A 26,672-nucleotide genomic window follows, 5' to 3' on the forward strand; every position below is an offset into this window, starting at 1 on the left:
TTTATATACATATAAATTAATTTTGATAAAATAGTTAGGTTTTGCAACATTATTCATAATTACCATGGTAACAGAATAAGAAATTATTTTTACAAAATCTATTTATAAATATTTTTCTTAATATCATAAGAATGCCTAATTATCATATAAAAGATGGTGAATATACAGCAACAATTTATTCATTAATTAAAGATGATAAATACTCTGAAGTAATCAGAATATTACAAGATGAATTAGATAGAACACAAAATGTAAGTTTAAATTTAAAGTTAATTGATATTTTTATCTTTGATATAGAATCGTCCAGCTTTATCACTTTTAGCATATTGTTATTTTTATACACAAGATTATGTTTTAGCAGCAAATTGTTATGAACAGTTGTGTAACTTACAACCTAAAAATCAAGAATATAGATTAAATTTAGCACAAAGTTACTATAATGCTTTTCAATTTCAGGATGCTTTAACAGCTGTTAATATGGTAATTATTATTAATATGTTAATTTATTTTTTTAATATATTTTAGATTGATGATCCAGAATTGGCTCCAAAAGTTTTAAAGTTAGAAGCTGCTATAAGATTTAGAGAGGATGATTTACATAACACACGTATACTAGTAGAACAATTTGAAGAAGATGATTTAGATGTTGAAATAAATTTAGCTTGTATAGAATTTAAAGAAAAAAATTATAAAAAAGCAATGGAACGTTTTCAATCAGCTACTTTTGTTCATGGATACTCACCAGAATTGGCTTATGCAATAGCATTATGTTGTTATGAATTAAAAGACTATTCACAAGCATTAAAATATATTAGTGATATTATTGATAAAGGAATCCGAGATCATCCGGAATTAGGAATTGGAATGGTTACTGAAGGACTTGAGGTACGATCAGTTGGTAATACATTACTTCTCCATCAAACAGCTTTAATTGAGGCATGTAATTTAAAATTTGCCATTGAATATAACTCTAGAAATATGACTAGAGCAGCTGAAGCATTAACGGATATGCCACCAAGAAGTGAAGAAGAATTAGATCCCATAACATTGCATAATCAGGCTCTGATACATATTGAATCAGATACAAGTGATGCATTTGCAAGATTACAATATTTATTATCACAAAATCCTTTTCCTCCAGAAACATTTCAGAATCTTTTATTATTATATTGTAAATATGAATATTATGATTTAGCTGCTGATGTTTTAGCTGAGAATGCTCACCTAACATATAAATATCTTTCACAATATATTTTCGATTATTTTGATGCTATTATTACACAACAAACATCTTCTAATGATGCTTTTAATAAATTTGATGTTATATCAAATGATTTAATTGGAGAAATAAGAAAAGCTACCAAAAAAGCACAAGAATTTAAGGAAGCTGAAAATAATAAAGAATATAAAGATGCACTTGATGAAATAGAAGAATTAAAAAATAAATTTATTCCAGTTCTCATGAGTCAGGCAAAAATATTTTGGGACAAAGAAGAATACACAAAAGTAGAAAAACTTTTTAGAAGATCTGTCGAGTTTGTTGGAGATGATGATACATTTAAACTTAATGTTGCACATACACTTTTTATGATGGATGGTAAACTAGAAGAAGCGGCAAAATTTTATGAACCAATTGTTAAAAAAAGTTTTGATAATATACTTGATGTTAGTGCTATTGTTTTGGCTAATCTTTGTGTATGTTATATTATGACAACACAAAATGAAGAGGCTGAAGAATTGATGAGAAAAGTTCAAAGAGAAGAAGATATAGCTAACATAAAAGATAATGATAATGAAAATGGAAATAAAAAGTATTTTCATACATGTATAATTAATTTAGTTATTGGTACACTATATTGTTCTAAAGGAAATTATGAATTTGGTATTGGTTGTATAATTAAAGCAATGGATCCTTATGAAAAAAATCTTTCTGTTGATACATGGTATTATTGTAAAAGATGTATTTTATCAATGATAGAAAATTTATCAAAAAGACTACTTAATATGAGAAAAGATGTTGTTCCAAATTGTGTTACATTTCTTGAACAGTGTGAGATATATGGAAGAGATATCAGCATTACTACAGATGATCCATTACATGGTGTTGATGAAATGGGAATAAAAAATACAGTTGCTTATGAAGCAAGATTTCTACGTTCATTATTATTAACATTAGTGGAAAATTAAAATTTTGAAAATTATTTATTTAATAACTTTAATAATGTAAGAAAAATTTAACGATAATACAATATAAAAAAAAACTTATATTTTTTCATAAATTATTCAAAATTTAAAAACATTTTCAACAATTTACTTATAACTTTAATTAGAAAATTACTAGAAATATAAAACTTGGTACAATGAGCTTCATTAACCATTTCATTTATATCTCATATATTAAAAATAAATCTTAATTTTTTAAAGTTCTTGAGATATAATACTTAGTATCTTTGTATGCTTAATTCTTTGTTATCGTTTTCTATATTTCAGAAGTGATAAAGATATAAAAATTATTTTGAGACAGGTCTTATAAGAAAATTTACTAGAAGTTAATAACAAAAATCCCCATAGTTTTTTCATTACTTTGAAAGGAAACATATAATACCCGGATACCCTTGGTAGTAGTGCAAGATGGAAATTTTTCTAAAATATTCATTGTTCCCAACTTTTCAGTATCTCAGAAAATACTCATCCTATGAAGATGAGACTAGTTTCATTCGATTTCTAATCAAAAGTTGACCTAGATGAATAATTTTCAGAGCTATAACTTTATTATTTTTAGAGATATAAAAATTGGTGAAAATTTTCTAGATTTCTGATTTTACCTCTAAAAATGCGACCAAAAATGAACAACTTTTTTTGGAATTTAAATATACCATTATAGTCATTCGATAGCTCTTGAAATGGGATGAATTTTGAATATAATCAACAATATTCGAAAATGGAAACTTCGAGAGTTATAAGGATTCAAAGTTGAGAGGCGAAATTGTGGAATATTTTTTTTAAATAGTGATTTTTATGATAATATTGTAAATTTTAAAAATAAATACTTTTTTCTAGATCAATTTTTTACGATAAATTCATTAAGCCTATTCACATCTTGATAGGACTTATAAAAATGAAGATATGATAAGAAATATGTTTAGAAAAAATGTTTAACAACTTAGTGATAACTTAAGTTAATGAAGTCACAGGTCCATGAAATTTGATGCGCTGTGCTTCTTTCATAATTTAAGATGTACCGTACGTTGAAAACATTTTTTTATTTTCAATGGTTCTTGAGATATGAAACTTGGTACTTTTTCGCGCGTAATCCATTGTCACCGTTTTTTTATATCTCGCAAGTACTTAAAGATATAAAAAAATTTTGAAGGCAGACCCCACTTGAAAACTCATTTGAAGTAAATTGCAGAAATCCGATTTTATTTATCATGATTTTGAAGCAAGATATGACCAAAAGCGGAAATTTTTCTAAAATATTCATTGTTCCCGACTTTTCAGTATCTCAGCAAATAATGACCCTATGAAGATGGGACTAGTTTCATTCGATTTCTAATCAAAAGTTATTCTAGATTAATAATTTTCATAGCTATAACTTTATTATTTTTAAAAATATAAAAATTGGCTGAAAATTTTCTAGATTTCTGATTTTACCTCTAAAAATGCGACTAAAAATGGACAACTTTTTTTGGAATTTGAATATGCCACTATAGTCATTCGATAGCCCATAAAATGGGATGAATTTTGAATATAATCAACAATATCCGAAAATTGAAACTTCAGGAGTTATAAGTATTCAAAGTTGAGGGCGAAATTGGGGAATATTTTTTTGTAAATTTTGATTTCTATGATACAATGAGATATTTTACAAATAAACAGTTGTTTCTAGACCAATTTTTTACGAAAAATTCATTTAGCCTATTTTCATCTTTATAGGACTTCTTAAAATGAAGATATGATAAAAAATATGTTATAAAAAAAGTTTTAAGAATCTATCGATAACTCAAGTTGATGAAGTCACAGGTTCATGAAAATTGATGCGCTGTGCTTCTTTTATAATTTAAGGTATACCTTACGTTAAAAGAATTTTAAAATTTTCAACCGTTCTTGAAATACTGAGGTTGGTACTTTTTCGCGCGTAATCCATTGTCACCGTTTTTTTATATCTCGCAAGTACTTAAAGATATAAAAAAATTTTGAAGGTAGACCCTATTTGAAAAATTATTTGAAGACGATTGCAAAAATCTGAATTTATTTATCATGATTTTGAAGCAAGATATGATTAAGGGCGGAAATTTTTCAAAAATATTCATTCTTCCCGACTTTTCAGTATCTCAGCAAATACTTATCCTATGAAGATGGGACTAGTTTCATTCGATTTCTATTAAAAAGTAGGTCTAGAATATTAATTTTCATAGCTATAACATTATTATTTTCAGAGATTCCAAAATTGGCTGAAAATTTTCTAGATTTATGATTTTACCTCTCAAAATGCGACATAAAAAAACTTTTTTTGGATATTAAAGATGCAAGTATAGTCATTCGATAGCCTTTGAATTGGGTTGAATTATTGAATATAATCAACAATATACTAAAATTGAAACTTCAGGAGTTAGAAGCTGTCAAAGTTGAAGGGCTAAACTGTGGAATATTTTTATGTATTACTCGACTTTCATGATAACATTACAAATTTTAATACTAAATAAATAATTCTAAACCTGTTTTTTACTATTATTTCATTTAACATTGTCAAAATGTCACAAGACTTTTTTTAATGTGAGATATGATAAAAAATGCTGCTTGGAAAAGTTTTAAATAATGTACTTATAACCGGAGTAAAAGATTTTATAAAAGTATAAAACATTATGCGTTAGGTTTCTTTCATAATTTTAGATATATCATACGTTGAAATTATTTTCTAATTTTCAAAAATTCTTGAAATATTATACTTAGTATTTTTGCGTGATTAATTTTTTGTTATCATATTTTATATCTCAAAAATGGTTAAATATATAAAAATTTTTTATTGATAGACCCTATACAAAATTTTATTAAAAGTCTATTACAGAAATCTGTTTATTTTCATTATCATATAAAATATAATATGGCTAGAAGTTCTAAATTTTTGAACATGACTTTTGGTAACTTTTATATAACTTCTAATACACTTAATATTAGTGTGTATAACAACAAAAAATCACGAGTTTATTTTTTATCAAATTAAAAGTATTAAACAACAATTTTATTTTAATTAAAACAGTTATTATAAACATTTATATGATATGACATCTAAACTAAAATATTTAAATTATTAAAAAGTTTTATTCAAATTTAAAATAATGATTTATTCTTTTGTGTTAAATATATTTATTCAAACTAATATTTTATATATTATAGTACTATAGTAACCATGGCAATATGAAAATACGAAAGTTTAGAAAGTACTATTTTACCAATTATATTTGATCTATAAATGTCTGTTAATTTATTAAATATTGCTGATAATGCTAGAATTGAAAGTATCAAAAAATTAAAAAAATTATCACCATTGAAGATAAAAAAGGAACTGTCAAAAGATGACTCATTAAATTTTAGTCCCTCTATTAATACTAATATTTTATCTAGTGGAAATGAAGAACAAGAAAGTGATATTTATAATGAGTCACCTATTAATCCTTCAGTCCAAAGGTAATTTTTATTATCACTAACATATATAATTTTTTAAAAGTTTTGATTTTCAACAACAAATTTCCAGAAAAAGTATAGGTGAAATATCAAATGATGTTAGGCAAAATATAAGAAAAAAAGCAAAAAGTGCTTTAGAAGTTAAAAGAGGATCAATACAATTACAAAAACGTTTATTAAGAAGTAAAACATTAACATCAAATATACCAAAACAAATTTTTGAGAATGACTCTGATAAATTAGATAATCAAATTGAAAGAGTAATAAAATTAGGTGAAAAATATGAAACTAAAAAAGAAAATACAAATGTTATTGATGATACAATACAGTATGAATTTGCTGTTGGAAATTTTGAAAAAACATCATTAATTGATACAAATGAAATTCTTTTTGATTACACACCAGCTTCACCATTATATATTAGTCCTGAAAAATTAAAACAATTTATTTCTATATTTGATGATAAAATTTTGAATGAAGATATAGAAAAAGGAAATGATATAAATATTATAGATAATAAAAATGATATTAAACTTAGAAGACGTTTAGGAAAAAAGTTTTTAACAAATAATAATACTATACTAGGTATGGATAAAAATGAATTATGTGAAAATAAAGTTTTAAAATATAATCGTATTGAGTGGGAGGAAACATCATTAGTTGAAAATATTTGGAAAGAAAGTAAAAATACACAATCAAATCTTAATAATTCTAAAAAACGTCAATATGAAAATATTAAAATTTCACTATCAAAAATAAAATTACACCATCATTGGTTATTTTGTAAGGAACATGTTTTATGTAGAAAAGTAGAAGAAATTTATGAATTATTACTTTATAAAGCTAATATAATATTAGGTGATATAAAAAAATATTTAACAAATAAATCAAAAGATGAAGATATAAATGATCTTGAAAAAGAAATAGAAAAAAATGTTAAAGATTATCAGAAGACTGGAGAGGAGATACAATATTATTGGACAAAATTGTGTAATTTAAGAGAAGAACAAGGATATCAAAAATCACCTTTAACATTAACTATAAAAGAAGTTCAAGAACAAGATTTAAGTTTTTTTAATCCAATAATACAAGATTTTTACAGAAATCCAATATTTTTAATAAATTATGATAAAAATAATATAAAAATATTTGAAGATGAAAATAATAATAATGATATAGAAAATGTTATATCAGATGATAAAATGTTATCAAAAGAAAAAGAATTAGATATGTATTTTAGTTTTTTAAAAAAATGTGAATGGGAAGCTCAAATATTTTTTAATGATATTTTTGTATGTCGTAGTAAACCAAGAAATTTAACTAAAAATTTTGAAATAATTTTTAATGAAGAGTATAATCTTCAAGTTCATGATGTTCCTGAAACTATTGTTATTGTTTTGTATGAAAGATTTAATCGTGGAGTATTTAAATTTATTGCAAAAATTGGTTTACCATTAGAAAAAGAAGATGATGAAATTAATGATGAGGCTTGTAATCATTTTGGTACTGATACTGTTTATGAAGGTTTAAATGGTACAATTGGTGCTGGTGGAATTGGTAGAGATACACTTTCTGGTGTTATTTTTACTAAATTAGATGGTTATGGTATTTTATCACCTGAAGAAGTTAGAAAAAGAGATGAACATTTATATACATCTTTTAATTATGAAGATTTCCAATTAATTCCTATTGAAACAAGATTAGTTAATGATGATCTTTTTGAGGATGATATAAGAATTCATTCATTAAGAATGAGATTTGAAAAAAATCAACTTTTAGGTAGTATAGAAAAACCAATACCTATTTATGCAAATGAAATGGATGGTAAATATTATAAAGTAGGTGAAATAGTAACAGAAGAATATGAAAAATTTGGATTTGGTATTGAAAAATTAAAATTATCTTCAATTTCACATGCCATAAAATTACGTACAGAATTTATTCGAAATATAGAAAGTAATAAAAGAAAAATAAAGGCATATGCTGATATAGTTAAAGAAGAAACATTTCCAAATTTCTTTTCTGGACTTTCAACATTATTTGGTAATAGAGATGTTTCAAGAAAACTAAAACCAATGAGAAATGAAATAAAAAAACAAGTTACTACAGGTGCTTTTAAATTTAAATTTATAATAAATATTCAAAGTGCAATAAATATTGGTGAAAAAATTGATGGTGGTGTTATACAATCATTTGTTGAAATAACATTTCAATCTCAAGTATTTAAAACAAAATTATGTTCTGGTAAAAATCCTAAATGGCAGGAAACATTAACAATTTCTTTTGATAACTCATCATTAAAAAATAAAAATCTTAATTCAATTATTGAAAAATTTACTATTAGATTATATGATTATCTTATTGTTCCATTGAAGCATGATGATAGGGAAGTAAATACAATACATGAACAAGTAGAATATAGATATTTAGGAAAAGTTGAAATACCTTTTTATACTATTTATATGAATGGTAAAATTGATGGTTTAATACCAATTCATAGAGTATCATTTTCTAATGGTTATATTTTTGAAGGAAAATCTTATTTAAAATTAATGATATCATTAGATCCTTTAATTGCTTCACCAATTGATGAACATATACCAACAAGTGTATCAAATGAAGATGATATTATTATTGAAAAATATATTTTATGGAAAAAACGTTGTCAATTATTATATCCAAATAGAAATTATAAAGGAATGATATTTAATAGTCAGGGTAAAAGTATTTTGGCATCAAGATATATCCATACAGTTAAACCACCACCATTTTTAGATTCATTTAGTAATGATAAATTTAATTTAGTTAAAAAAATGATTGATGTTATTAAATGTTTACCAACAATAAATGATCCTATCATATTTCCAGGAATATGTGATTTATGGACAAATGTTGATCAAACATTAACAATTGGATGTGGTGTTGAAGAGGAACATGCTTTAATACTTATTTGTTGGTTATTTTATTATAATGTTGAAGCATATCTTGTTTTAGGAAATGCATTACCAGAAGGATTACGTACAGGATATGTTATTGTAACAATTGAAGAAAAATTATATATTATTAATCCTGTTGAAGGTTTTATATGGGATATCAAAGATTCATATGTACCAATATTAAGTATTGGTACAATAATTACTAAAAATAATATTTATGGTAACATTCAAAAACATGAATTTCCTCCTTATATGTCATTTGATTTTACACGTGAAGATTATTGGAAAAAGTTATTTGATAATGATGTCATTGAGTCATCATTAAATACAATTCAAAATGAAACAGTAATGTATCAAAATATTAGTGATGGATTGTTAATTGAATTAAAATCATCTCTAGAAAGAGATATAAAAACAAAAATTGATGAATTACGCCAATTTGGAATTCCTCAATGGAATATTTTAGTTGCCAGAACTTTAAAAGATATCATTTCTGATACCACAATTATAGATAATCATAAAGAAATAGAAAAAAGATTACATGAAAATTTTGGATCATTATTTAAAATTCATGCTATTATATTAAAAATACCATTTATTTCTCAAAAATCATTTATTACTGAAATTTTATCAACAAAAATTCATTTAAACAGTGATATTGGTGTTCAATTTGCAGTTTCCGTTCATCTTGTACCGTACATAAATAACATCCTTCAATGTAATGTTGGCCTTGCTTCATTGATACCAGTTTAACCTTCTTATACTTTTACTAATAACTATTATTTAATATAATAAATCATTCTCTTTTTTTTTTATTAATTTATTAACATCATCTAATGGTTATATAAATAAGTTAATTAAAATTTAACTTTTGTTATAACTAAAAATATCACTTATGCGTGCGTTAAATTACACATTAAAATTACTTTAAAAATGTACATGATATTAATAAAAAGGTTTAATAAAAAATATTATTTCATAGTTTAAATTTTTATTACATTATTTAATGATAAAAAAAAGAATAAATAAATAAATCTATAAATATAAAATTAACGTGATTGGCAAAAGAATAGAAATACTTTTACTTCTGATATTAATATTATTCCTTACTTATTTAAAAATATTTATTTCAAAAAACTTATATAAGATAAAAAAAATATATTCAAAGATCTTATGGTAATAAAAAAAAATTACATTATTTTAATCAAGGTAAAATAAAAATAATACATTATTTAAAATTTTTGTTATTTACAATTTATTGTAAAAATATTTTTATCATTTTAAAAATCTATAAATAACTATTTTTATTGCACAATACCTCTAGGAAAACCGTTAATCTATAAAACATTCAAACTTCAAAGCTCATTGATAGAAATCATAATATTATGTGATCATTAAATTAAGTTTATTATCATAAAATAAGTTTAATATAAAATAATTTGGAAGATCAATATGGGATCACTACAATATAAAATAGTAAAAATTACAATATTAAAAGATTTTAAAATTCATTATTATTTAATATAATTTGATTAAAATATTTATATTATTTAACATTAATTAGTTATATAAAAATAAAAAAAGTTATAGTATAGGTAATTTCTATATAACTTATACTTTTTATTTTTTTTCATATTTTAATTGATAAAAAAAATGTTAAAAAAAGATTATTGATGATAATGGATACCTATTAATAGTTTTGACATATATTACTTATAGTAGTGATAAAAAAATAATTTGTGCAAAAATTGTGACAATCTTATATTTCTATTAATAAAAATTTTAGTTGATTTATAACCGATTTCGGAATTTTTCTTTTTAAAAATTGCGATAAAATTAATAAGAAAAAATGTTAATGCTCATTATTATATTTTTAATGAACACGGTATATATTATAAATATATATATATATATATATATATAGTTTTTCTTTATATAATTGAATTTTAATATTAAATAATTATTCTTTACTTTTTATTTTTAACGCTGATCAACGTGTGATCAACATTTTCGACAATTGTTCAAAAATCTGTTATCTTATATCAAAAAATAATGTTATTGTAATAAGTACATTATAGTGTATATATTATAAATTAGACTATTTTTTTACATTTAATCCTGTTTTAATTTGAAATAATAAATTATTATTTCTATAAATATATTATTATCATAATTTTCTTTTCTTATTATTATTAGACAAATAGAAATACATTGTATTCATTTCCGTTACATAAGTTTAAAAAAAATTATTTTTTTGTAGTTATATAAATATATTATCTGACAAATAGACATTTTACCGAACAAAATGTTATTAATAATTTTTTTTTTTAATTTTATATATCATTTAAAATAATTGATAACCATATATAGGTATTTGAAATAAAAAAAAAATATACAATATTATTTTTTTTTGTTTAATTAAAAAAAAAACAAACTTTTTTTTTTCCCCTGACCTTAAACAATCATTTTTTATCATAATATATTTCCAAAGAATAACCACTTTTTGTTATTTTATAGTGAATATAAAAGATTTGTTATTTGTTGTACTTTCCAAAAATTAACATTACCATCAATCAAGAGGAAGACGAAAATTTTATCTTATAAAAGTTGTATCTAATAGGCTGGTTAAACTTATTTTTTCATCAATCATTAGGAGACGTATTAAAAAATTATACATTTATTTATCTAAATTAAAAGGAAAGTAAAGGTAAACCAAATTTTTTGATTTGTTATCAAGTATTTAATATATAATACTTCTTGAAATGATTACACGAATACTTGTAATTTATTTTATTTTCTCATTATTATTATTGAAAAATGTTGAGTCAATCAGATATTATATCTACAAAAATACTAGTTCAGATAGATTGGAAGCTGCCCAACAATTAGGTGAAGAAGGTATGTCTTTTGTTATTATTATTATTAATAATAATAATAAAAAAATTAGGTTATTTTATTTTATCCATCTTTTTTTTTTATTATAGCAAAAATTAGTTATATTAAAAGAACAATGAATATTAATGATGAAATGGCGAAGAGAAATCTTTATTTACAAGGATTAGAAATTTGTAATTCAATAGATTCTGATGAGGCAGTTAAAATTCAACAACGTACATCAAGAGAAAGTAGATATCGTGACTGGAGGTACCTTCAACAAATGGGTTTAAAAGAATTTCAGGCACAATTTATGACTTTACCATTAAAATTTATGACTGAAATAACACATATGGCATGCTCAAAACATGAACAACAATTACAGTGTGGTTCTAGATTTGAGGGACCAATAATGATTGAAAAAAGAATTGTTGATTTGAAACAAATAGGTAATCACAAGATGATGTTTAATAAAGAATGTAATGATCCAAATTATGTACCATCAATTTACCCATGTATTGGTAAATTTGTAAAGACATGGTCAGGAAAGTGTCTCGATAAAATGAATACATATTGGGAAGTACAAAAAGTTGTCAATTCTGAAATAAGTAATATTTATGAGACAGCCCTTAATACGGTAAAGGCGCTTAGTCTTAAACATAATGTTGAGCATCCATTACAATTACAAACATTTGTCTTCAACAATGCTTTTAAGAAAATATCAAAATTAGAAGGAAAAAAATGTGAAAAATTTAAAATGGTAAGTTGATCGTAAAAAAAAAATTACTTCTTTGATTTTAAAGTATATATTTTTAATGTTATTTACCTTTTTTTTTTTACTTATAATATTATAGTATATAAAATATACATTATTTTAAACATTATATTTACTTACTAATTAGTTAGTTTTCCTTAATATAGTCATATGACATTCCCAAATACTTATTCTTTTCTATCTTTAATATATACATATATATATTCTTATAAAGACTACAATATATATTTCAATAAAATGATAGTTTAAATTATAAATATTTAACATAAATATCTTTATATTACATTTCAAGTTAAAATATCAAAAACTTGTTACCTGTAATATATTAAAAAAGATTAGTCAAAATTAACTTTATAATATTATCATACCATTTTTATATATAAATTATTATTATTTTTTTTTAATTATTAGATGCGTGACTGTGTATTACCAGCATTAGAAAGACAATGTGGAACTGAAGCTAAAAATGCAATGGAAACTGCCATCTCTGTAGGTTATCTAAGAACAGAACGTCATGAACGATTGAATATGGATTTTGTTAATTTAAATTTTCCAACAGATTATAGATGTTCAGGATTATAAACTATAAAATGTATATATGAACAATTTTATGGAGTAAAAAAAAAAAAAAGAAGTAAAATTTACTTAAAAAAAATTCTTTTTTGTATATATGTATTTCATTTAAAAAAATCAAAAACTAAAAAAAATATAACGAGTGAGAGAGTAATAACATTGAATATTTTTTTGTTATTAATTATTTTATATTAAAAGCATGCCTTAATTTTAATATCTTTTTAATATCAATTATGAAAAAACAAAAAAACAAAAAAAAGTTATTAAACGCTTTATATAAATATATTTTTTTTAAAAATATAGTATTGTTATGTAAAGATCTTAAAAAAATATATTATATTGAATATAAATAAAATTTTAGAAAAAAAAAATTTTATTATTATTTATTTCTTTTATTATATTATAGTTTGTATAAAATGAAATTTGAGGTTTTATACTAATTAACATATCAAATAATATTATCTTATCTTCATCATTTTCTATTTTCTTCAACTATATAATTTATGTTAAATGGAGAACATTATTATTATGATAAACTTTGTTATTTTTGTCGGTAATAGAGAATATATGTTTTATATATAATAATCTTAAAACTCTACAAAATATAATCTCATTTTAATCTATCATACATATTATACATAATTTAATTAGCATAAATTGTTTTTCTCATAAACTTGAAATAATCTACTGTAATTGGAGATAATGTCTTTATATAACATATACATAATTTAAATATTCAAGAACCACATCAAAATACTGTTCCGTCATTCAAATGATATAGATATTTTAGAAAAAAAAGTTAAATCTTCTGAGAATAAAGTTATTGAAATCAAGAGATTATGAAATAAATTATATTATAACATTACATCAATATTAATATATTAAAAGAAAAAAGGTTTCTCTCTTTTATGGTTAATGTAAACGTATAAAAATTCACCGGAATTATTCTAATAAAACTGATAAACTTTTTGGATGCTGTATAATCAATTAAAATTTATTCATCAAAGGAGGATTTTAAAGACACACTCAAAAAGGAGTGAAAAGACAGTTTTGATATAATAATTTTTTCAAGATTCAATGGTTTAATATTATTTATATTAAATATAATTTTCATACTACTTTTTTGATATTATTTTTTTTTTTAATTTTTATATAAATGATGTAATGAAAATTTAATCAATTGTATTACAATAATAAAAGTATTTTTTTTTTTTAAAATAATTATTTAATAAAATACTTTACTATTTTTTTTTCTATAACAATATATTTTATAATATTTTTTTTAAATTATTAATAAGTATATTTTTAAATATATATACCATATCTATTTAAATAAATAATCGTTACCATATATATTTATATTAATAATTTATTAACCTTTTTATAGAAATTTTTAATAATTATATATTAAAAAAAAATTTTTTTTTTTTATAAAATTTACGTATTTTAATATAATGTAAAATCAAATATATTGTAAAAAGTTATATTATAAACATACAATGATAAGTGATGTTTTATCATTATTATTATATCTTTTTAATTTGTGATGAGATGATATAAAGGAAAACACAAGGTGTTAAAAAGCTATTAAAATTATTGTTCCTCAATAATAAAAGTTTATGGAATTGATGGATGCTATTGTGTATAGAATGGTATAATAATATATAAACATTATACTCTATAATATTGTCTTATTTTGATTAAATTTTATATTATGAAAGAGAAGTATGTATGTTAATGAAGGTATTAATAATTTATAAGCTGATAAAAATGATCAAAAAATTTTTTGATGTTTATATGTGATGAAGAACACACATGATGGTGATTTAATATTATGATAATAATAAAAAAAATATTTCATATATTATGAAATAAAATTGTAATGACAACTTTTTGGCATATAACTATGAATAAGGAAAAAAAAAATTTTTTTTTCTAATTACAAAAAATTATTTTTATGTTATTTATTTTATTTACATAATTATTTCCATCACTAAATATGATAAGGTTTTTTGGCAGAATATATATATATATATGTATGTATAACTAAGCTGTCATTATTTTCATGGTTCTTTAGACAAAAAAATAGTAATTGCTTGTTATTATAACTGTCACATTAATTTGTTCCTGTATATCTTTATCTTTTGGTCAAATCACATAATCAAACGGTCAATTAGTCTTTAAGGAATTGCACAACAGGCTGTCTTATGGAGGATGATGACCTTAATACAACTGTTATCATTATCATATTTATAGACTCAATTTCATTAAATTTTTTTAATAATTATCAATGATTAAAAATGTTATTATTTATACCTGAAATGATCTTAAATGAGGTATAATTTAATGCTATCAAATATAATTTTATTTAATTATATTTATACCATTATTAGATCCCTTATAGATATCTAATATATTTTTATATGATATAAAAAGATAAAAAAAAATTTTTTTTTAACCATTAAAATTATATATTCAGATAAACTTTAATTTAATAATCATCTTTCTATGTAACTTATTGGATATGGTAGCTTTCTGTTAGCAGATAAAAAGATATATAGACACATTTATTTATGACGCTCTACCTACTTGATATGCAAATGGTTGTTTATCTTGTTGATTATTTATATGAACAAGAAATAATATTATATTGATAAGAAGAAGAGGATATGAGATTTATATATATATATATAGATATATTATATATATATATATAATAGAGAAAATGTGTGGAATTTAAATTCATATTTTTCAATTAAATCATATTCATATATTTTGACAAGAATTCAAATAAGAAAAAAATTATCCCAAAAACTTTAAATAATAATTTATTTTTTTTTTCTTAAATCCGTTAAAAATATATACATTAAATGATATAAATTAAAATAAATCAGGAAAGTGTTATATATTTCTTTATAAAAAAAAGTTTAAATATTATTTTTACTATCATCTTCTTTTTTTTTTTTGCCTTTGTCAATTTGTGATAGGTATGTCTTTTGAATATTTAAAAGTAATTATTTAAAAGTACATTTACAATATCTTTTGATATTTCAAACTAAACAAGGGGTAAAAAAAAAGTTTAAGTAGAAAAAATTACTTTAACATTCAAAATCATTTCACATCTTTTGAATATTGGACAAAGAAATTAACAAAGAATTTTTTTTTTTGTCAATAAAATATTTTAAATAATTTGAAGGAAGATTCTGTTCCATTCTCATTGTATTTTTTTATCTTTACTTTTTCATTACCTTTCACAAACTTCTTATCCAGTATTATCTTATATTTCAAATGCCGACATTACACTTACTTTTTTTTTTTTGTCTTTGAAAATCTTCAAAAATTTTTATTATATCATTTCTTTAATGTCTAGAGCTCTTTTATCTATAAATACGTATAATCTGTATATATATATATATATCTTCTTCCCATATATATCCATGCCTCTCATTCGCCTCTTCTATCAACTCCACCTCTCTTGCTATCCTCAATAATAATATATATCAACTAACATTTTTCTTGCATCATAGCCTTTTCCTTTTTAACAAAAACTCTTCCCACTTTATACTCCCGATTCATCTCACCCCATTTTTGATGCAGTCACTTATATATAAAGTATATCATCCTAATTTATATGTACATTTATTATTTTTTAATATTAGGTAGATTACATTAAGTTTTAAGCTTTTATGAGAGCATAAGTTAATTTATACAATAGGTTTCATCTTCCAACGTACATCTTTTGACGGGGAAAGATTTAATGGGTTTTCTAGAGATTCTTATAATAGAAACAAAAATATATATATTTTTTTTTAAGAATTTTTATTACCTACAAAAAAAAACTATTTTCATTATTTATTTTTTTTTTAAATACCATATCATTAATAACAGAAAAAAAAATATTTATTTTATAAAAGTTTGTAAATTTTTTCGTTCTTTTTTTTTTTCTTTTTAAGTCTAATAAATTTTATATACCAAAATATTTTCATCTTAAAATTTTATGTTCCAATATAATTATCATATTTTTTACAGGCCAAATAAACTAAATAGTTTATATATAATAATTTGGTGGATCCTATAAAAGAAACTGTTTGTATACTTTTTATATTTTATATTGACTTATTAATATTCAAAAAAAAAAAAAAGAAACTTTCCTCTATCAACACAATTTGACAAATAATATATATATATATAAATATATATTAAATTGAACATCATACAAAATATATTTTCCTTTACTATATTATTTTATATTTCCTAATTTTATTTTGTATTTATAAGAAATCTTATAACATATTGTTTTCAAATGCTTTCCCCATCCCAACAACAATCTCCAAATTCATTTGCCTCTTCTGTTCAAACACCTTCATCAGATACATCATCACTTCATACATCAAACGACGAAAATTCATTAACACCAAATTATAATTCAACATTAAATATTAAGACATCACCATCATCTGAACATATTAACGTTACTTCTTTATCATCACAATATAATTATCCTCATAATATGTTTGGAGCAACAATGGATCATTATAATAGAAATTGGGCATATACAGATCAGGCACCTTTTACATATAATCCTGCTACAGCAACACAATTTCCTACCCCAACAGGACCACCACAATTACCATTTTTATTTCCTAATACTAATCAAAATCATCAGATGTCTGGGTGGCCTTCAGCATATACACAAAATATGGCTAATGCTGCTATGCATTTTGGATTTGATAATACCCATTTTAATTTTGGTAATAATACTGGTACCTCAACTACAACTTCAACAACACCCTCCTCTACAACAACATCATCATCAAATACCAACAATAATAATAATGTTAATAGAAATAATGGTACACAAAATGATGATGAATCTCAATGTAAAAGAGAATCTGATAGTAGTAATAATAATAATTCACGACCAGAAGTTATCCAAAGAGTCTCACCACAAACCAATGAAAATACCACAAATAATGGTAATAATAGACAATCAAATATTATTGATAATAATTATCCATCAATTTCAACGATAACCACAACAAATACCACAACACCAAACGCATTAGAATTTTCAACAACAACAACCTCAGGAGTTTCACCAATATGGTCATGTTACCCAAATTTTAGGACAACAATAACTGATGGTCCTGGTAATACATTTCATCATCAAGATGGTATGTTAAATAATTTAGAACATTTTCATAATAATAATTGTGATTTAAAAGATGAAATAGATAATGCTTCTAGTGATGATTTGGAACAATTTGCCAAAACATTCAAACAAAAAAGGATAAAACTTGGTTTTACACAGGCAGATGTTGGTATAGCAATAGGTAATTTGTATGGTAATGTTTTTTCACAAACAACAATATGTCGTTTTGAGGCATTACAATTATCTTTCAAAAATATGTGTAAACTTAAACCATTACTTTTTAAATGGTTAGAGGAAGCTGACTCCTCAACATCTTTACAAAATGGTGTTTTTGAAAAAATGACAGGTTCTGGGGGTAGAAAAAGAAAAAAGAGAACAAGTATTGAGGTACAAGTTAAATCACGTTTAGAACATCATTTTAGAAGAAATCCAAAACCTAATGCTCAGGAGATAAGTAGTGTGGCTAATGAATTACAATTAGAAAAAGAAGTTGTCCGTGTATGGTTTTGTAATAGGAGGCAAAAAGAAAAAAGAATGACACCACAACAATTTAATCAAGATTTTATTTTGCAAGCTAATGCAGCAGCAGTTGCAAGTGTTATGTATAATAATAATTGTGATGGAAGTCTTTATCATTAACAAAGTATATATATAGGAAAGTGTTATCAAAAATATGTTTATATTTAACAAAAGTATCATAATCTTAATATGGTGATTTTTTTTTTATCAATAACAAAAAAAAAATATTGTTTTTTTTTATAATTTTTTTTTTCTTATAATATATAATATTATTGTACAAAACAAAATACATATATATTTTTTTCTTTTTTTTTCAAATTGTAACTTACCTTCTTGAAGCATTAAGTATAATATAATATTTTTTTTATGTATATTAAAAAAAAAAATATATAACTAAATTTTATTTAATAGTAAAATATATATTGTTATATTAAGAATGTCTTTTTATCTTTATAAAAAAAAACGTTTTATTTCTATGTTAAAAAAAAAAGATAGATATATATAAAGTATTTATGTCATTTAATTTGTATTGTTATATTATATATTTCTTAACAGCAATGTTTTCTATCATTATATTAAAATGTTATTTTAAAAATTAATTGGTTTGATACTTTTTATTTGATTAAATTTTGTTGTTTACATAAAAGAGTAATTACTTTTACCTGAAATCAATGATATATTTAGATATTATTTTATTATACTTACTGGGGAGATGACCAATTCAATGTATTTTAAAGTTTGCTTTTCCCACTCTTTTTTATATAAAAGTATTAAATAGAAGACAAAACCATCAAAGTAGGGATTTTAAATTATTTATCATTGTTTAATATATACAAATTTATTCAATAATTTCAATAACTTTTTTATTAATTATAATATCAATTACTTCTTTTTTGAGCTATTTCTCTTTTTTTTTTTGACAAAAATTTTATAATATGTCAATAGATAATCAACACCATTACAAATTAAAAGATAAAAGAAGTACTCTCTTAAAAGAATAACCATTCTAATAAAAGTAACAAGAAAAGAAAAAAATAATTTTTTTTTCAAATTATCGAGGGAAAATTACTTTCTGTCTATATGCCTTTTCTTTCTTTTTTTTTTTTCTTAATTTTAACCGACATTATTGGCATTTGCCTATTCTTAATACATATTAACACTTAATATCATATATTTATAATATTTTTTTTTGGTAGGGATTGACAAATTATTTAACACCTGCTTATCCATTAAAATAAAAATATTTTGATTATTGTATCAAATTAAGATTTATTTGGACAGGCAATCATCTAACAAGATGAAAAATAGATTGAGACTATTTTTGGTATAAAAAGATTGATGAGAAGCAGATGAATAAGAATATTTTTTTCTAATAGAAATGATCATGAAAATTAATTAAAATGATCCTCTTTTATTATATTATATTTAAAATCTTTTTCTTAAGAATTTTAAGGGAAACAATAAGATATTAATTTATGATTAACAATATTATTTATAACAATAATATATAATAATAATAAAATGATCTTATTTACCTTGGATAGCCTCATAAATTTAATTTATATATAACAGTATCTATTTTCATTAAAACTGCCTATAAATAGTATAGAAAAAAAAAATTTTTTTTTATAGTATTAAATTCAATAAAAATGTCAAGAATAGATAATCTCTAAACAAAAGCATTCATTATCTTAATAATTATATACATTCTTTTAAAACCATTTCTTTTACATTACTTTTTTTTCCTTTTCTTTCTTCTTAAACTCTTTAACATTCTTGAACTTTTATATTCTTTTTTATATTGTTTTTTATTAACGTAATATATTCTTTTTATCTTTTTCATCTTAACAAGATTATCCAAAAATGCTTTAACACTTCACCTTTACTTGTATGTTAATCTTTAAATAAATGTTTCTTATCCAATAATAAAAAAACAAAAATAATTCTTTAATTGGTAGATAAAAGAAGAAAATTAACAGAAGCCGGTACAGGTGATAGTTATAGTATAAAAATAATTCATTTACCAATTATACTTCATTAAATAATAGTCATCATCAATTCAATAAAAGTCATGCTGTGATTTTAATGACACTTCCGTTAACATCATTTTACACTTTTTAAAAAGCAACAGTTGCCAATTGTTATATATTTATTTTCTAACATGAAGGAAGATGATTGTGACATTTAAGAACAATTTTTTTACATTATGTGAATTTTAATTACCATAAATTGGAAGAAGAAATGTAAAAGAATAAAGAGTTTAAAATTTATCAAATTGAACATAGTAATTGAACATTTTAAAGAGGAAATTATTTTATTACTAATTTATCAAAATATACAATAAAGATAAAAGAAATATATTTTATGTTAACAGAAAAAGTTATAATAACATTTACTTATCTAAAAATTTATATATCTATATATATATATATAAAAATATGAATAAAGTCAATTACCCTTCATTTACATAATTTAAATTATTAAATGAAAATGTTTTTATTACTGTATGTTAATATTTTTGTATTATATCAAAATTGTATATAAATTAGTTTTATGTTATCATTATTATTACAATATAATATAATAAAATAAATTATTATTATGGAAAAAAAATTATATTTTATATCAAAAGTTAAATTATAAAAATTTGATATTTTTATTATTGAGTAATATAATATGTAAGGTATTTTTCATTAAATAAAAAAAAATATACTGTTGTGATGGTAATTGAAATATTTATAATCATCTACCATAACATTAATAAATAATTTTAAAATAAAATAGTACTGGTATAAAAATTTTTTTACACAAAACTTTATTAACATAAGTAGAAAGTATTTTGTATTTAAATTAAAAAAAAGTTGTTAAACAAGATATACAAAGAACATTTTTATAGAATTAAATTAAATAATCTTACACTATACTTATTACCTCTAAAAAACTTTTAACATAAACATGCGAGATAACTTCTGACATCATATAAAACTAATTTAATTTATTTTTTCATTACAATGAAATGTTAATATATTGGAAAAAAAAAGTTATATACTAGTTAAAGTTGAGCTGATAAAATACCATACTCCTTCTGTAATTCATTTTCACGTTCCTGGAGACGGTTAACTTCATTTTGTAATTTCCCTATTCTCCTCTCAATACTCATTAATTCATGTTGGTAAAGTCTTGAAAAAGCATCAATTTGTAACTGAACATTCTCTCTTTCGTTTCTTTTTTCATCTATCTTGCTTTTTAGCTTTTCGGCTACTTTCTATAAAAAAAAAAGATAAACCAAAAATTTATTAATGGTAAAATAAATGTCATTTAAGCTATAATTAAAAATAAGACAAAGCTTAAATTGATAAATGTACTTTTGCCTTTTAGTAAATATATAAAATTTATATCTTTCATCAAAAAGGATATATATCAATTACCAATTTTTTTTCTTATCAAATAAAATAATATGCCATTTTTCGATTAATAATAAACTTACAAAATATCCTGTCATTTTAACTTGAAGTTTTTTATCCATTTTTGAAACTGAACCACCTAATTTTTTGAGCCATCCATCAAGAACCTAAAAATAAATTAACATATAAAAAAAAAGAAACTAATTAAAATTCATAAACAAATTCCCAGTTCATTATATTTTTATCTATTCAACTGTTCAAATTTGTCACATACACATCATTATTATTATCAGTATTAGTTTAAAAGGGTGTATTTTAGAGTCATCTCATCATCATCATCTACCTATCATAATACATATACAAAATTTTTGTTTACGTAATTTCAAAATTTTTGACATTACCACAAATAACAGATGTGTTTGTAAAAGAAGCTTACTATATATATTTATATACATATTAATATGCTATATAAAAAAAAAGAAGATTACTGTAGTTAACTGAAAACAAATAAGCGCCTTAATATTTGTCAGCGGAAATTGCTTCCAGTTAAAAAGGCAATAACGTAAAGTTGTGGTAATAATAAATCTTACTTTGGGGTAAATGAAGAAATGCAAATATTATAATAAAAAAGAAAATATTAAAAAGTTCCGAATAAGAGATAAAAAGATATAGAAATGTTAGAAATTTGAATAAAAATGAAAGGGACTTACATCGAGTTCTCTAACCATACAATCAATTTGATCTTTACGATTTAAATTTCCAATTCTAGTTAATTTACCATCATGTTGGATAAGTTCATTAAAACATAAATCCATTGCTGAAGCCATCTCACTATCATATTCTGGTTTTTCAACAATCTCATCATCAATAAGTTTTTTTGCTTCCTCAATCATTTCTGGTGTTATAGAAGTATCAATATCATCACTTGGATGATTTGTTACATCCCATTCAACAAGATTTTTCATTTCTTTTAAAACTAATTTCATTGCTTTTCCATATTCACTACGATCAAATGATTTTTTAAATAATACATTATTAATTTTTGTTGGTTTAACAAGTTCCCTCTGAAAGACAGTAGACCTCCTTTTCATTAATTCTTTTTCTTTTTTTTCAATTAATTTTCTTCTTCTTTCATTTATAACCTCTTCATCCTCTTCGGCAGTAGTATTTTCTATAACTTTTTCATCCTCATCCTCTACATCTTCATCTGGAAGGACAATTTCAAATTCATTTTTTGGTTTAGGAAGTGACGCAATTGCGGCTTTCCAATCAAAATCACCACCTTCAAAATTGTCACCGTCTTTGTTAAGATTTAATTGATCTCTATATGGTGTTGGACCTGGTGTAAATCCGGCAGGAGTTTGGGTACCCCTAATAGTTCCATTACCATTATTATGAAGTGGTGTCCCTGCTAAAGTTTGTAAAATTACATTAGGTGTAGCTGGAATTTGATGTTCTGGGAGAGCAGTCTTTAGATTTAAATCATTTAAGGGTGTATTTATACCACCTTTAAGAGTACTTTCAGTATTTTGTAGAGCAATAATAGTTTCAACCTCCTTAAAAAAGAACGTTAAAATATTTTAAAAGTATAAAATTTTTTAAAATAAAAAAAAAAATAAATAGGAGAAATAACTGTGGTGGTAACAATTAAAAGACTCCTTATATAAAAATAAAACTAAATGTATATTGCATGCATAATCACAGAGCTAATTATCATTTCATTACCATCTACTTTCCATTTAAAGAAGTAGTTTAAGAACTCATGAATTTTAAAATATAGGCGGTTATAAATATATGAATATATTTAAATTTTTTTTTTACATTTTTTGCCAAAAGTTAATATTTTATGTAAGTTACAAATAAAAAACAAAACTTACTTTCGATATATGATCATCATGAATTGCCGGAGTTCTTACAGAACGTGTATTAAAAGATACACGAGTTGATTCCTCATAATCATGTAATAAAGTACTTGATGCACTATCATCAATCATGCCTTTTGCTAGCTGATTAATTTTTCCAAGTTTTACAATTTCTTCTATCTCTTTATCAGTTACTTGTGGTGTTGGTAATGTAAGTCTACTTCTTTTAATTTCATCAGGTCTTTTAAATATTGTCTCTGGAATTTCATCTTGTTTCCTTTTCTGTATTTTCTTTTTATCTTCACGTCTTAACTTATTTTCATCTGGTATCGGTTCTTGAGATGAATATTTATTAACACATTCAGATTTATTAAAAGTATCTTCATTTGAATCATAAAATCCTGCCGGAATTGGTATTTCAAAAGGAATAGCTGAATTATAATCAATGTAATCACCTTTCTTTTTAGCTTTATAGTTTGGATCACCAACATCAATACCAGCAGCACGTAATTCTCTTTTCCTTTGAAGAGCAGAAAGACGCCTAGCCTCAGAAAGTTGTTTTTCTCTTGCCTTTCTTTTTGCTTTTTTACCTTTAGTATTTGCTAATCTAGCTCTTGCTTCAGAAAGCATCTCTAATTCATCTTCATCCATATCAATAGGATCTGGTCTTGCTGGTCTACTTTCTGGAGCTGGATCAATTTCACCAGCCTTTAATTTTTTAGCATTTTTTGTCTCCAGGTCATCTTCTATACCTTCTGCTTTACGTTGAGCTTCATCTAATAATTCATCATACCTTTCTAAACATTGTGCTGCTGTCCTTCCAACCATTGGAGCAATTGTTCTCCATTGGGTTGGCATAATTTTAGCTAAATGAAGTAACTTTTCATCTTCTTCTCTCGACCATTCTGTTTTTTTTATTCTGGGATCTAACCATTCTTCCCAACGAGCCTTACATTGTTTAGCAGATTTTCTATGAAGCAATGAAGCAATACGAGACCATTGGTTTTTGCCATATTTCATTACGGCAGCTTTAAGAATCTCATCCTAAAAAGGTTTATAAAACCATATTTTACCAGTATTTTTCTTACCTCTGTATTCTTCCAAACACCACCTTTAATAATAACTTTCACCATGTTTAAATATACAAAAAAATGGATAAGAATGAATTGATAAAATAATACTTTATTATGAAACAATAAAACTATATTTGAAATAGAGGCGATCTCTTACAACGAAATGCAAAACAAATGGAGAAATGTAGTTATCTACAACATTTAAGAAAGACTTTTCTCGCGATTTTATTCATCTAAATTGATAACAATTTTTATTTACAAACTTTTCTAACAATTTTACTCTTTATTAAGTGTAAAAACATGTATTTCCGAGAAAAACGGCATCTTCATTGGAGCTGCTTGATAAAGTGTTCCAGCACTTACAAATAATGTGGTGTCATTTCCTACATTATAAAATCCATGATAATAGGGTAAAAATACTAAAATATAAGGAATCATAACATAATATTGTCCCGCATGTGTATGTCCCGAAAGGATGAGATCAACAGGTTTGTTCGGTGTACTATTAATTATTTCTTTAGTTGCTGCTGGATTATGAGCCAAAACAATTATAGGTTTAGTGTCTGGACACTCATTAATTATTGAAGCATTCATGACGTGATTTGTAATATTATTTTTAGCTGCTGAGATATCATGAAGACCAACAAGACATATACCTTTCATATCGGTTATTTCATTTTCTAAAATTTTAAAACCATAATCATTTCTAAAAGCATCTATCCAATCTTGAACATTTCCATAGTAATATTCATGATTTCCAGTAACAAAATATGTACCATATTTTGATTTAAAATGTTTCATAGGTTCTGTTCTATTTTTTATTAACTGATAAGGTGAATCTATAATATCACCAACTAGGAATATAGCATCTACATTCTCATCATTGACTTTCTCTACTATGTTAGCAACCTGATTTTTGTAAACCATTGCTCCTGTGTGTACATCTGTTACCAAAGCAAATTTTAATCCTTCAGCTTCTGATGGAAGATTTTTTATTTTTAATGTATGATGTTTTACATAGACTTTATCTGCTGCAATACCTTGTATACAACATAATATTACACTAATACCTATTGTAAAAAGAACTTGGAATTGAGTATCAGTGCAAAATTTTTTAATAAATTTGCATTTATAAACAAAATTAAAAATTTCATTAAGATAATGGATTCTTTCCATACCACTTCTGAGTATTGTAAGAACAATAAAACCAAAAGAAAACATAAATATATGTACCCACAAACCATTTGCCCAACCAAAGATAAGGTATAGAAAAGTATGTTCGTCATTGATAAAGTATAAGAAATACAACCCCATAGCCATAATACATAAAATTGTCCAAGACTTTGTCATTCTACTTTTCCATCTATTTAAGATACGTTGAGAAAACTTTCCATAAGTACTGGTAAATTTTACATATGTATAGGGTTCATTAAAAAACGACGATAAAAATATATGAGCTAAATAGGATAGGTAACCCATTAGCCATGCTAATTTGTAGACAGAAAATAAACGTCGTACGTTACCATGATAATAGCCTTTAAATTGCTTTGTCTGAAAAAAAAAATGTATATTTTTAACTAGAATTATGAAAAATATCTTACATGGTTGTCGCCAAAATATCCTATTAATAGGTAACCAATAGAAAAAATGATTAAGGAATATACTATCTTTTTTATTGATAAAAACATATCAACATATAAAATATTTTTTCATTAATTCCAAATTTATATATATGATACCTATTAATTTATAGGAATAAGGTTGTCTTTGTACATAGATTGTGTTAATCATTACTTTTATATGTTAAAAGAGTTGCGGC

General features: G+C 23.0%; 6 protein-coding genes across 6 annotated transcripts; 4 read left to right on the forward strand and 2 right to left on the reverse strand.

Annotated features, from left to right (window-relative positions):
- Positions 1-131: 131 nt before the first annotated feature.
- On the forward strand, positions 132-2,187 carry SRAE_2000141200 (Tetratricopeptide repeat protein 30B; the record flags this gene model as incomplete). Its single annotated transcript, XM_024652361.1, has 3 exons — positions 132-251; positions 298-480; positions 526-2,187. The coding sequence occupies 3 exons, from the start codon at positions 132-134 to the stop codon at positions 2,185-2,187; spliced, it is 1,965 nt and encodes a 654-aa protein (XP_024505946.1).
- Positions 2,188-5,473: 3,286 nt separating this feature from the next.
- SRAE_2000141300 (C2 domain-containing protein) lies at positions 5,474-9,374 on the forward strand (the record flags this gene model as incomplete). The annotated part of the gene is made up of 2 exons (XM_024652364.1): positions 5,474-5,688; positions 5,729-9,374. The coding sequence occupies 2 exons, from the start codon at positions 5,474-5,476 to the stop codon at positions 9,372-9,374; spliced, it is 3,861 nt and encodes a 1,286-aa protein (XP_024505947.1).
- Positions 9,375-11,383: 2,009 nt separating this feature from the next.
- Positions 11,384-12,852, forward strand: SRAE_2000141400 (Hypothetical protein; the record flags this gene model as incomplete). Its single annotated transcript, XM_024652365.1, has 3 exons — positions 11,384-11,519; positions 11,606-12,255; positions 12,682-12,852. 3 exons carry the CDS (start codon positions 11,384-11,386, stop codon positions 12,850-12,852), a joined length of 957 nt encoding a protein of 318 aa, XP_024505948.1.
- A 4,294-nt stretch (positions 12,853-17,146) lies between these two features.
- On the forward strand, positions 17,147-18,634 carry SRAE_2000141500 (POU domain protein CF1A; the record flags this gene model as incomplete). The annotated part of the gene is made up of 1 exon (XM_024652366.1): positions 17,147-18,634. One exon carries the CDS (start codon positions 17,147-17,149, stop codon positions 18,632-18,634), a length of 1,488 nt encoding a protein of 495 aa, XP_024505949.1.
- Positions 18,635-21,566: 2,932 nt separating this feature from the next.
- On the reverse strand, positions 21,567-24,913 carry SRAE_2000141600 (SANT/Myb domain and Homeodomain-like and Myb domain and Domain of unknown function DUF3351 domain-containing protein; the record flags this gene model as incomplete). The annotated part of the gene is made up of 5 exons (XM_024652367.1): positions 21,567-21,779; positions 22,002-22,085; positions 22,629-23,474; positions 23,796-24,824; positions 24,869-24,913. 5 exons carry the CDS (start codon positions 24,911-24,913, stop codon positions 21,567-21,569), a joined length of 2,217 nt encoding a protein of 738 aa, XP_024505950.1.
- Positions 24,914-25,129: 216 nt separating this feature from the next.
- SRAE_2000141700 (Transmembrane protein with metallophosphoesterase domain) lies at positions 25,130-26,541 on the reverse strand (the record flags this gene model as incomplete). Its single annotated transcript, XM_024652368.1, has 2 exons — positions 25,130-26,404; positions 26,455-26,541. The coding sequence occupies 2 exons, from the start codon at positions 26,539-26,541 to the stop codon at positions 25,130-25,132; spliced, it is 1,362 nt and encodes a 453-aa protein (XP_024505951.1).
- Between the last annotated feature and the right edge of the window lie 131 nt (positions 26,542-26,672).

Source organism: Strongyloides ratti, assembly GCF_001040885.1.
Source record: "Strongyloides ratti genome assembly S_ratti_ED321, chromosome : 2".
NCBI classification, from domain to species: Eukaryota; Metazoa; Nematoda; class Chromadorea; order Rhabditida; family Strongyloididae; genus Strongyloides; species Strongyloides ratti.